The sequence below is a fragment of the Anolis carolinensis genome, chromosome 5 (assembly GCF_035594765.1).
Source record: "Anolis carolinensis isolate JA03-04 chromosome 5, rAnoCar3.1.pri, whole genome shotgun sequence".
NCBI lineage: Eukaryota > Metazoa > Chordata > Lepidosauria > Squamata > Dactyloidae > Anolis > Anolis carolinensis.
In genome coordinates, this window is record NC_085845.1 from 205,633,293 (window position 1) to 205,647,051 (window position 13,759).

A 13,759-nucleotide genomic window follows, 5' to 3' on the forward strand; every position below is an offset into this window, starting at 1 on the left:
CTGACACAAGGAATGGTGTCTGAAAGCAAAGAATCTTTGCATTACTTCCAGGTGCCAGACAGCGGGTGGAGGCAAAGGGATTTTGCATGTGACAGCATTGTTACTTCAGCCTTTCCTAGCTTAGGTCTAGAGCAAGCATGGGCAGACTTATTTATTTATTTATTTATTTACATCATTTATATTCCGCCCTTCTTTCTCACCCCGAAGGGGACTCAGGGCGGATCACATTACACATATTAGGCAAACATTCAATGCCTTTTTAACACAGGACAAAGACGAACAACATAGCTCCGAGCGGGCCTCGAACTTATGACCTCCTGGTCAGTGACTCATTGCTCTCCCGTCTGCGCCACAGCCCGGACTTCGGCCATCTATGTGTTTTGAACTTCCAACTCCCACCATTCCTCACAGCCTCTGGCCCTTTCCTTTCCCCCCTCAGCCGCTTAAGCGGCTGAGGGGGGAAAGGAAGGGGCCAGAGGCTGTGAGGAATGGTGGGAGCTGGAAGTCCAAAACACCTGGAGGGAGGGCCAAAGTTGGCCCATGCCTGATCTACAGCCTTAAGCCCACCCTCAGGACACCAGGCTCGGGCTGTGGCGCAGGCTGGAGAGCAGCTGCAATGAATCACTGCAATGAATCACTCTGACCAAGAGGTCATGAGTTCAAGGCCCGCTCGGAGCCTATGTTTGTCTTGTCTTTGTTATATGTTAAAAGGCATTGAATGTTTGCCTATTTGTGTAATGTGATTCGCCCTGAGTCCCCTTCGGGGTGAGAAGGGCGGAATATAAATGCTGTAAAAAAATAATAAATAAACACCATTCTGAGTGCCACTGAACTGAAGTCAGCCACAAGACCTGCTCTTGCTTTCGTCAAGGAGCTCGGGCTGGGATTGTGCAGAGACACAGCCAAGACATGTCTTCCTCTTGTTACTCAGCAGGAAGACCAGGTGACAAACTGCACCTGCACATCTTGCAAAATGTTTTCTTTGTGCTCAGCAAGTAGTCATCATACCCTGTTTCTCCTAAAATAAGACATCCCCAGAAAATAAGACCAAATAGAGGTTTTGCTGGACTGCTAAATATAAGGCCTCCCCTGAAAGTAAGACCTAGCAAAGTTTTTGTTTGGAAGCATGCCCGCCGAACAGAACACCAGAGCATGCAAGATCGGTAAAGATAGATACCATAGAGTGTTGTACATGGAAATAATGGTAGTAACAAGAAGTTCTTGATAGGATTCACAGTTTGTCTGCTTATGCTGGTTTGTGATGACAACTACTGTACAGTATATAATAATGTTGAACAAATGTTTTTTGTTCAACAATAAATGTGAATTCATCTTCATGGAAAAATAAGACTTCCCCGGAAAATAAGACCTAGCGCATCTTTAGGAGCAAAAATTAATATAAGACACTGCCTTATTTTCGGGGAAACACGGTAGTAGTAGTCGTAGTAGTAGTAGTAATAGTAGCAGTAGTATTCGTCCCCAGCAGTATCCCTGCCTCGTAGGTGTGTACCTTTTCAGGCAACATCCCACCTTGTCAACATCATGTCCCGTGGCTATTCTAGGAAATGAGATGTCCCAAATGAAGCTTAGCTGGTGGGAACTGGGTCACTGTAGAATCTGTGGGAATGAAGGATTGGCGGCATTCTTCAGGGAGAGAGAAGAATGAAAAGGACTAGTGCTTCCTACAGACTGAGTGGTTTCTGAAAACTATGGCTCTAGATCTTTGTTCTTCATTAGTCAGCCTTGGTTATTTCTATAGGAACCAGCATTGCTGTTTTTTTTTTATTCTGTCCTCTGAATAGACACTTATGTGTGTTGTTGTGTGTTTTCCGGGCTGCCAGGCCATGTTCCAGAAGCATTCTCTCTTGACGTTTCGCCCACATCTATGGCAGGCATTCTCAAAGGTTGTGAGGTATGGAGAAACTAAGCAAGGAAGGTTTATATATCTGTGGAAGGTCCTGGGTGGGAGGGAAGAACTCTTGTTTGTTGGAAGCCAGTGTAAATGTTGTAGTTAATCGCCTTGATTAGCATTAAATGGCCTTCCAAGCTTCATGTCCTGGACTGGGGGAATCTTTTGTTCAGAGTCGTTAGCTGCCCTTGAGGATGCCTGCCATAGATGTGGGCGAAATTTCAGGAGAGAATACTTCTGGAACATGGTCATACAGCCCTGAAAACGCAAAACAACCCTGTGATTTCTGCCATGAAAGCCTTCGACAACACTTACGTGTGTTTATATGTACCTCCAGGTTGCTATGGCCTGAATTGCAGAGAGTTTTTCTTAGGGAAGGAACCCTCAGAGGTGGTTTTGCCAGGTCCTTCCTCTGAAATAGAGCCCGCAGCACCTGGGATCCTTTGGCGATCCCTTGCCCAAGGCCTAACCAGGACTTGGCTTCCAAGATCAGAAAGAATGTGACCCTGCCTTCCTCAGCTTTGCTGCAGCCGGAGAACAAGTCTACTTCTCTATAAATGACTAGCTTTGCCCGGCCACGCGTTGCTGTGGCTTATGCTTTCTGAGTGTTGTTCTTTATTTACTGTCCTGATTTTAGAGATTATATTGTTCTGTATTATTATATCACAGTAATTATTACATATTATATTTATAATCTTATATTATCTGCTTAAAACTGGATGAGGCCCCTTCTACATAGCTGTATAAAATGCACACTGAAGTGGATTATATGGCAGTGTGGACTCAAAATAATCCAGTTCAAAGCAGATAATATAAGATTATAAATGGGTTATATAGCTGTGTGGAAGGGCCTTGAGCCTACACTGCCATATAATCCAGTTAAAATCTGATAATCTGGGCTGAGTGGGTTGCTAGGAGACCAAGTGGGCGGAGCTTAGCCTTCTAACTGGCAGCAATTAGATAAAAACAATTATTCCTCTCCCTCTAATTAGGACTTTATTTTTCTTTTCTTTTTGTTGTATGAACGTAGAGGCATGGATGAGGGGTTGTGCTGCCAAGTTTAGTGTTTCTGGGATGTGTAGTTTTGTTGTTTTGTCCTAGGCCGAAATTTCATTACCCTTTTATATATACAGTAGAGTCTCACTTATCCAACATTCTGGATTATCCAACACATTTTTGTAGTCAATGTGTTCAATACATCGTGATATTTTGGTGCTAAATTCGTAAATACAGTAATTACTACATAGCATTACTGCCTATTGAACTACTTTTTCTGTCAAATTTGTTGTATAACATGATTTTTGGTGCTTAATTTGTAAAATCATAACCTAATTTGATGTTTAATAGGCTTTTCCTTAATCCCTCCTTATTATCCAACATATTCGCTTATCCAACGTTCTGCCGGCCTGTTTATGTTGGATAAGTGAGACTCTACTGTATAGATAAAGGACTATTTTTCACTTAGAGCTCCTCAAGACTTTTGGTGTTGTTTCCTTAGCTTATGGTTGGTTCCAAGGTGTCATTGAGATGTGAACTGCTTCTCTAACGTTCTAAGTTATGACTGGAGAAGGATGCTGCAAGGTAGGATACCCAAAACTCTGATTTAATCTTTCTTATACGGAATGAAACTTCTTGAAACTCAGTTCAGCACATGGCAAAGTCTCAGTCAGGGCCGAGGTCAAGAACCCTGGCCATGTTGCCGAGGAGGCTGCTTCAGATCTCTTCCATCACAAGCTGCTTGTTGGTGCCCTTAAAAAAATACTTGCAGACCAAGAATCCAATTGGCTCCTCACCGTGAGCAGGAAGGAGCTCTGCACTGCCAGTGTGACATATTGAAAGAGCCTAGATAGGTAAGAGTGGTCTTCAGGGTTGAAGACTGCCCCGTATCACTTCCATACAGTGAGAATGATGATAGAAGGGAGCTGGAACAGGTTGGAACAAAAATCACTGGAAGGGTACCAAAAGCCGCTTTTGTCCAGGTACATTTTTTTTAAAAAAAAAGGGGCCAGAAGTTCATGTTGCATACACAAGTATAAACAGAAGCCTGAACACTTTAAATAGGGCAGAATTGACATGGTGACTGGGTTTGAGAGAACAAATGTCAAGGGTTTTCAGGGGAAATTTCTTTCCCAGGTCATGGCCCTTCAGGTGTAGGCACCTGGTGAAGGCAGCCTGGGAGATGCTCCACTTTGACATGGTTATATTGAGCCTCTTCTTGGGATGATGGCATCTCCTTCACTCCATTCATGGTGTAGAGAGCAAAGGAAGGGCTGAAGTAGCCCTCCGGTCACCTTCAAGGATCTGTAGGGTTGCACTACTTGGGGAAGGAGCTTTCCCTGCAAGGTGAATGGAGCACCTTCTGCCGCCTTCTTCCTGAGCCCTCAGAAGGGCCCCTACCTCCCCGACTGCCACCCCATTCCTTTCCTTGCAGTAGAGCTCAGCTTCTCAACCGGTGGTCCAGGGCCCAGCTCACAGGTCTGGTGTGTCTGATTTTGCAGAGAAGCTGGATGAGATCTTGGCCGCTGCTGAGCCTTCGCTGAGAGCCGACATCGTCGAAGCTGATTCCCGGGCAGCCACGGTGAAGCAGAGACCGACCAGCCGGAGAATCACTCCTGCGGAGATTAGTGTGAGAGCGACAGGAGGGAATGGGGGGCGGGCAGGGAAGGGGAAGCCACAAACTGGGGAAAGGGGTTCGGGAAAGAGGAGGCTGCAAAGCCTCAGATCCCAGGCTGAGGCACCTGAGGGATTTCCCTTTGCTGAAAAGTCAAGACAGGCAGATTGAGAGAGAACGCTGGCGTGTGTTGAATTCATCGCCAGGAGTGTTGAAATGCCTGCCAGACACAACATACTGTACAAAACTTCTGGTTAAGTCAGAATATGCTTTGCCATAACATGTGCGTACGCTGAAACGCCATAACATTTGAGCACACATGGAGAGATGGAAAATACGATGTCAAGTGGGAAGAGTTGTCTTTCTGTAGCTATTGTCGTATTAGCCCAGGTGCATTGAAGCAATGAGTGAATTTTATTATAATGGTCACAGACCAGGAGTGTAAAACATCTACAAACTGCTTCCTTATTTTTTATAGCTGCCACACAGAGCTTAGCCACTCTAAATGATGGATGGATCCCTGTCCTCTATAACAGGCGTGGGCAAACGTGGGCCCTCCAAGTGTTTTGGACTTCAACTCCCACGATTCCTAACAGCCTCAGGCCCCTTCCTTTTCCTCCTCAGCTGCTTAAGCAGAAAAGGAAAGGGAAAAGTAAAAGGAAAGGGGCCTGAGGAATTGTGGGAGTTGAAGTCCAAAAGACCTCGAGGGCCCAAGTTTGCCCATTCCATGCTTTATAACATGTTTTAGGTAATAGCTGCTTTGAGTCCCCTTTGCGGAGATAAAGGGGGTATCCATCATCATCATCATCATAATGGATTGCTGTACATTTTCCGGACTATATGGCCATGTTCCAGAAGCATTCTCTCCTGACGTCTGCAGACTAATTCAACCAGAGGAATCAGCCATAGAAGAGCCCTTGATGAACTAACCTGGACACAGCATATGAATGAACACAATCTGGCTACCAGTATTGAAAAACTCTAAAATCAGGACAGTAAATAAAGAATACTCAGAGAACAGGATTCCAGACCTCTGAGGAATACATTAGCCACAGATGGAGGTGAAACGTCGGAAGAGAATGCTGCTGAAACATGGCCAGACAGCTCGAAAAACTCACAGCAACCCAGTGATTCCAGCCATGAAAGCTTTCAACAACACTGCCAAGTTCCTCCTATTTAGGGGGCATCAATTTCCCCCGAAGTCCCTCCCTTTAGAACCAGCTTGTTAGTCTGGATATGTCATAATCAGTATTAAGAAACGCAAAAATCAAGACAGCAAATAAAGAGCAACACTCAGAAAACGGGAATGAATTCCATTCAGGAAACAATCAGGGCCAGCTAACACCTCTCAACAAAGGATTCCCCTGGCAGGAAGCAGCCAGGCATCATCATCATCATAATAATAATAATAATAATAATAATAATAATAATAATAATAATAATAATAATAATAATTTGTATTCCGACCTATCTCCCCGAAGCAGCAAGATCATTCAATTCTAATCAAGGTGGCCACTTGCACCATTCACACTTGCCTCAAGCAGACAAGAGCTCTTTCTCTCACCCTGTACATTCCACAGATATGTTTCCAACAAACCTCACAACCTCTGAGGTTGTTTCCAACAGACCTCACAACCTCTGAAGATGCCTGCCATAGGTGTGGGCGAAGCGTCAAGAGAGAACGCTTCTGGAACATGGCCATACAGCCCAGAAAACTCACAGCAACCCAGTGATTCTGGCCATGAAAGCCTTCGACATCGCAATAATAATAATAATAATAATAATCATCATCATCATCATCATCATCATCATCTCTGTCAGGGATCTTCTGTACAATGGGAGTAATAAAAACAGATCACATAACCTCATAGAAGGATATTTGCTGTGCACCCATTGTGTTGCCTCCTTGGGCTAGAATTAGGCTTGCTGGGCTTTGCAAAATGAAGGAGTGACAGCCACATTCTGTTCAGCAGGAAACCCACCAGCTGCCTCTGGAATCCTGTAAAGGAGGAATGCCAAAATGCGACCTGGCATGGCAAAGATTATTATATGACACTTAGCTGGGGGGGGGGGGGGGGGCTTTCTGCTGCCAAGCATCCGCCCGCCATGGCACTGCATTGGCATGTATTACTAGCAGCAGTTACGCCAAGCTGGGACTCTAGGAAGAATGTTCTTCCTGGGATGGCGCTTTGGCCTCATCCGTTCCAAGGAGGGCAAATGTGGCAAACATGCAGCTGCTGTCCTTCCCAGTAATTTGTCTTTCCAATGCGTCAAGGGGAAGGTGCCAGCAGGGCACAAGAGGTACTTAGGTGGGGGAAATGAGCTTTGTTTCCTTGAGCAGCATTTCAGTCAGAGGCATGTGTGGCCTTTGAGGTTTAGATGCTTTTCTTATATTTGTGGAAGCTCTAGTACCTCCTGTCTCACAAAAGGCGGGCACAGCTTTTGCAGCCAAGGCCACTTGTTCATAACGGGGAGCAGTGGGAGGGCTGTTATGGCCCCAGTGCTCTTTCTGAGGAACCGGTGAAAACCCTAAACCCAGAGCAGCATGATGTTTCTTCTGCTCCCAGCAGACTTGGGGTCACTCTTGTCCTGTTTCTTTTCCAGTCGCTGTTTGAGCGGCAGGGGATGGCGCATGGCGGGCCGGAGAAGCCTCACGTCTCCCTGCGCAAAGGAATCCCGCGGACAAAATCTGTAGGTAAGCCTTTTGCTTCCTCTGTCATCCAGAATGCTTTCTATGTCTTAAAAGCACACAGTGTTGATCCAGCGGCTTTCAGAGGTCCCGAGTTTTCAGCAGAACTGCCTCCGTTTCTCTAAGACTAGCAGCCTTTCTCAGAAAGATTTGAAAGGTTAGGCTACTTTGGCAGATTGTCCATCCATCTATCTGTCTATCCATCTGTCTTCTTATTTATACCCTGCTTAAGCCTCAAAATTCAGACCCAATGCTCCTGTAATGCAGTTGCTCTAGGAACAGGAGCTCAATGTGGCATGGCATTGACGATAGAGGCTCCAATGCGGAGGAAACTGGGGCAACTGGGGCAAAACCAGAGGGCATTTCTGTCCTTCTTATGTGGTCTGCTGTTGCATACTATGGGCTGGAAGAGGTTTGTGCTCCATGACAAGAGTGACTGGGCCTTAGAGTTTGTGCTTTAGCCTGAGATGCAGGATAGCAGAGTGGCCACCTCTCTTTTGTCAGCGGGGATGATGGGTAGCAGAGTGAAATCCAAAAAATTCACCATCCCGGTTCACCTCCTTCTCTCCAGACTGTTTCCCCGTGTGGAAAACAGCACTGGATAAACTCACTCCAGCAGACGAAGTCCAACTGTTGATTAAACTTTATTTACATGATCTATATACAAATAGAGTCAATTCAGTCCTTTCCTCCATGAGTGCTTGCCGAAAGCACCCATGCACACACACAGCACATTGCTCATCGCTGTTCTCTGTTCTACACAGGAAACTCCTCCCTCGCATTCCACAGGAACCAAGATAGTAAGTCCCGGTCAAAACACACTTGACCCCATTGGTCCTGTGATACATCAATCATAGCAGACTCTCATTAACTCCATAATTGCTGAATCCAGATTGATTTTAACATTTCACAATACACAATACCCTGACATCTTTCTCAACCATGATGCTCTCCTCTAAGTATGGCAGATGTGCTTTTGGGAAGGGTCTTTATGAGAAACACGTGCAAAGAAACCTTCCCAGGACTTTGGCCCTCCCAGCTTCTACAACTTCAACTCCAGGGAGCTCAGCCAGCTTGGCCAACTGTCAGGAATCCTGGGCGCTGAATTCCAAAACTTCAGCTGAAGGGCCAAAGGTTGGGAACCGCCATTCAACACTGTTGCACCCCAGGCCTGGAAATCCCTATGCACTACACAAGAGTCCAGAGTTATAAGCAAACAGTTTATTTTAAAAACACATAAAATTTAGGAAAAATCAGGAATAAGGATAGATGATGTATAATCCAGGAAAGTGTCAGCAATAGGTGATAACCAGGCAGTAATCCAAATGTCTCATGAAAATCCCAAGGTAATATAGTCCAGGAATAGCCAGAAAGTCACCAGTATAGCATAAGTCCACAAGCAAAGATACGTATACGTAGTAAATTTGAGCAAGAATACAAAACAAGAACATAAAAAGCTTCCAGAATACTTGAATGCAAAATCAAGGCTTGACTTGAAACAAGAACCAGAGAACTCAGGCCTAGCTTCTCCCTTGAACACTACGTTGCCTGAACTAACTCTTAGGAAAACAACTTGCTAATTAATAAGCAGCCATGAAGTCATTTCGGTTCCCACAAATCCTCTCCTCAACTTTCCCACATAGACGCTCTGGCTGGAGCTATTTTCTGCTCTAATCTGTAAATGAAGGCTTTTGTTGACCTCCATAGCTCCATGTGTTTTTCCCTGGGAGTCTTCCGTATCACTTAGTTCCTTGCTCAACTCCTTATCTAATGTTGCAGTTTCTGGCTCCTCTGCCTAACTTTGGAGCCTTGTACTTTCTGAGTCAAGTTTTCCCCCAAGAGAACCATCATTTCTCTGACTTGAATCTTCATCACTTTGCGCCCCAGGAAATCTCATAGGAAATCCCACAATTCTCTCTAAACCATCAGTGAACCGCTCCATCAACCTCAGGTTTGGGCTGTACTACAACAAACATGAAGGGCCAGTATTGCTCCTCTCCCTTTCTTTGTGCTGGCACACTGGGCAGGCTACTCTTTCAGGATGCCATGCTTTCCATCCTTCAGAACTGAGCAACTCATTGGGAAAGAGAAGCCTCCACTGGCCTTCGGTCTCCTTCAGCCCAGTGTGTCCCTAACTCGCTCCCTGACACATACACCTCCCGACAACGGCACATAACACTTCCAGCATCAACCCCCTGGACATCTTTCCCTGTTCACAGAGCAGCAAAACAGTTGGCCAACATTCTATTGCTGATATTTTCATCCTATGAAGCAAGTACAGTGGCTCCATTCTGTGATAAGACAGTCTTCCCAAGAAAGGGTGGGAGATATTTGACGACTGTAGGCTTTTCGCCTGTTATCTAAGTAGGACCAAGACCTAGATCAGGACAATGTTCCACTGCCAGGCCAAATGCAGACCCGTGCATATGAACGGGATTCTAATCATTTGATGCGGAAAATGGAGGTAGAATCACAGAGACCTCCAAAGGGTCATCCAGTCCAACCTCGTTCTGCCACGCAGGAAGACACTATCAAAGCACTCCTAACAGATGCCCATCCGGTCTCTGCTTTAAAACCCCTAGAGAAGGAGGCTCCACTGTTCTCCCAGGCAGCAGCATGTTCCTCTGTCACAGTTCTGACATCAGAAATTCTTCATAATATTTAGGTGCAGTCTCCTCTCCTGCAGTTTGGATCCGTTGCTCCATCGTGTCCTAGTCTTTAGAATGGCAGAAAACCAGCTAGTCTCTTCCTCAATGAGACATCCTTTCAAATATTTCAGCCTGGTTCTCATGTCCTCTTTTCTCGACTTTCTCTTTTCCAATCTCAACATCCCCAGATTGCTCGGCCACTCCTCAGTGATTCTTGGCTTCCAGATCTTTGACCTTTTTGGTGGCCCTTCTCTGGGCCCTTTCCATCTGGTCCATTTCATTCTTGAGTTGTTTTGCCCAGAACTGGACAGACTCCAAAGTAGAAGAGAGTGGGACTCAGGTGTGCTGTAAACAACAGAAGCAGGCCAAGTCCCTGATTAGAAATTTGCTCTGTTGTCTTAATCTCATTCGCCAAGTCTTCCAAATTTCAGAAGCAGCATGTTTTATTTACACATGTATCAAACTCCACATTTTATATATAGCTGTATCAAAAACCTCTGGCTACAGTGAGGTTGTCTGTTTTAATTGTGCGTAAATTAAAGGAAGTTACAGTGGGGAAATTGAGCTTTTTCTGGAAACAGAAACACAATCTGCACACTTCTCTCAGTCTCTGTTTGGACAGAGCCGGATTAGAAGAATCTAAAGGTATCAGATGTGTGGACTGGCCATTATTTTTCCATTTTATGCCCATCGGCTATTGTTTTTTCCTTCCTTCCTTCCTTCCTTTCTCCTCCTTCCTCTTCTTTCTATATCTGATATCGTGGCCACAAGACCAGCCTGTGACCTCCTGCTGCTATAATCCATTCTTCTCAGCAGAAATAAAACAGTCTCTTAGTAATGGATTGGAAAGCAGCATATACAGTCACCCCTGTGTATCCACAGATTCAACTCAAACAAAACATCCAAAAAGCTAACCTTGATTTTGCCATTTTATATCAAGGACACAATTTTACAGTGCTGTGGTATATAATGGGGCCTGAGGATCCACAAATGTTGGTATCCATAGGGCATCCTTAAACAAAACTCCATCAGATGCCGAGGTCCCTCTGCAAATTAAAAGGACCCAATGACTTAAAAGCAGGCCCCAGACTGGAGTTCTTTGGAGACGTGCAGTTAGAGGTTGGTTACGTGCTCCAAGGTTGTTCCGATTTGGTCAATCGAACTGCAGAATCAAGATTTGTACAAGAGCTTTCCCTGTGCTAATATGACTTCATGGAGGAAGAGAATGATCAGCCCTCTCAATGGGTCATGCATAAGACAGAATGACATCAGAAGGAGCATGAAGTAAATAGGATATGTTTATAAGGTTGGGAGAACAGAGGATGAAATTACCGGGAAGGTTTCCACCTGAGTTCCAGATAATTCACTGCCCTGTAATGAAGGGGTGATCACTGTGTTCCCATCAAATCAGCTAAGTGCATGCTGCTCTATGGTTTTGGGGAAAAGAAAGGAGGAAGCAGGAGGGAAGGAGAGGCAGGCCATTAGCTGGGATTTGTAAGGTCACAAGGTTTCCCTGTCACGATGCAGAGCTATAGCTAGAAGACTATGCCTCTTGGAATGAAGGGCTGTTTGGAGTCCACGCCTGGTAAATATTGTCTGAGAAGTATGGCACACCCAAAGGGCTCTTCCGCAGAGAACTGAGCTTCAGAAGTCACGCAGCTCCCATTGAGAAAGGGAAGGAGAAGGGCAGTCCCATGATGCAAGTCATTTCTGGCGGCGTGAAAATGTTCCCAAGGCAGGAACAGCTGACAAATGGCTATGAGTCACAACCTAGCAGCTTCCGAACTGTTTTTTCCTCTGCGTGATGCTGAGCCATGCGAACGGGGAAGCAAGGATCCAGGAATGGCTCTTTCAGGCAGACCCAGAATTAGAAGGATGCAAGCTGGGCTGCCAGAAGGCGGATTCAGAGCAGAAGGCAAGAGGATTCAAGGAGGAGAAGGAGGAGGAGGAGGAGGAGGAAGAAGGGCAAAGGGGCTTCTAGTAGTGAGTTGCCCCACAGTGGAGAAGAGGGCTTGCACTACTCTCAGTCTGCCGTCCCTGGTTATCCTCTAACTCAGGGGTCCTCAAACTTTTAAAGCAGAGGGCCGGTCCGCCATCCTTCAGATTGTTGAGGGGCCAAATTATCATTTGAAAAAAAAGAAAAAGAAAAAAATTCCTATGCAAACTGCACATATCTTATTTGTTGTGCAAAACAATAACAATAATAATGAAAGATCAATACAATATTTAAAAATGAAAATAATTTTAACCAACATAAACCTATCAGGATTTCAATGGGAAGTGTGGGCTTGCTTCTGGCCACTGAAATAGTCAGGTTAATTAGGATTGTTGTTGTTGTTGTGTGTCTTCAAATCATTTCAGACTTTGGGCGAGCCTAAGTCCAAAATTATTTATTTATTCATTTACTACATTTACTACATTTATATCCCACCCTTCTCACCCTGAAGGGAACTCAGAGCAGCTGTATGTATATACAATATTTTATATTATTAGCATAGCACAATATTAGCATTATATATTACTATATTGTACTATACCACTATACTGTAATATTATATGTAATATATAACATATAATTAATATTATTATATGGTATTATTATTAGTATCACATTGTATAAAATGATAATATTATTATCAATATCATATGTATATACAGTATATTATCAAAACTGATATAAAAATATTATATTATAAATGAGGGCGGGGGCCAGGTAAATGACCTTGGAGGGCCGCATCCGGCCCCCGGGCCTTAGTTTGGGGACCCCTGCTCTAACTGTTGGCTAATCAAAGCATACCCATTCCATAAACTGTTGGATCTCGTCAGTGTGTAGGTAAATCCAGCTGACTCAATAGGTCTTCTGTAATCAAGACCAAGAAGAGAATTTAGATAGACCTCAACCTATTGGGTGCTGGAGGAGCCAGAAGAAGTTGTGTTGTGTTTGCTGGAACAGATGGTTGTAGCTGTTATTTTGGAATGTAGCTCTTTTGTTGTTGTTCATGAAATCCTGGAATTCATGTTCCACATTTTAAGGACATTTCCAGAGAATGGATAATGCATGTTAATTGGCATCAATCATGTGTATCGCCCTTTTATGAACAGATTATAGTTCTGCTAAGAATTCTTAGAAGGATTGGCGTGGATGTCTTACATGCCTTCGCCCAATGCCTTCAAATGCTTTCCTTCCCTGTGCAAGGGGCCAGTTCCATCCTTTTTCTTTGCATTTTGCAAATGAGAAAGGGAGATAAAACACACATTTGTGGTCTGGAAACCCATTTCTCCAACCTTTTGTTCAGGGGCAGGGAATCCTTTTGGCCCTAGGGACCAAATGCCCCTTTCCAGCCCAAGACCATTGTGTTGCTTGACGTCTCAGGCAAGTCCAGTCTGACTCCCAACCCATCATCATGTTATTCAGGCTCAGTGTTCAAATATATCTAGTCTCTATTTCCAATCAAAAAATTGCAAGATGGATGCCAAGCGTCCCAGAAGCAAGCCAAAATACAGTCTTTTCATAACAAACACACATAGAATCATAGAATCGTAGAGTTGGAAGAGACCTCACAGGCCATCCAGTCCAACCCCCAGTAAGAAGCAGGAAAATCTCATTCAAAGCACCCCTGACAGATGGCCATCCAGCCTCTGCTTACAAGCCTCCAAAGAAGGAGCCTCCACCACACTCCACCACTACGGCAGAGAGTTCCACTGCCGAACAGCCCTTCTCACAGTGAGGAAGTTCTTCCTGATGTTCAGGTGGAATCTCCTTCCTTTCCTGTAGTTTGAAGCCATTGTTCCGCGTCCTAGTCTGCAGGGCAGCAGAAAACAAGCTCACTCCCTCCTCCCTAGGACTTCCCTTCACGTATTTGTACATGGCTATCATGTCTCCTCTCAGCCTTCTCTTCTGC

General features: G+C 44.8%; 1 protein-coding gene across 8 annotated transcripts in view; it reads left to right on the forward strand.

Annotated features, from left to right (window-relative positions):
• shank3 (SH3 and multiple ankyrin repeat domains 3) overlaps positions 1-13,759 on the forward strand; it is a 467,801-nt gene that overhangs the window by 413,866 nt on the left and 40,176 nt on the right. For all 8 annotated transcript variants that reach the window (XR_010006367.1, XM_062981259.1, XM_062981260.1 and 5 more), the window contains 2 exons: positions 4,408-4,535; positions 7,125-7,215. Coding sequence is in view for 7 of the 8 variants with exons in the window: in XM_062981259.1 (XP_062837329.1) it covers positions 4,408-4,535; positions 7,125-7,215 (219 nt within the window). In the remaining variant the exon portion in view is untranslated. The remainder of the gene's footprint in view (positions 1-4,407; positions 4,536-7,124; positions 7,216-13,759) is intronic.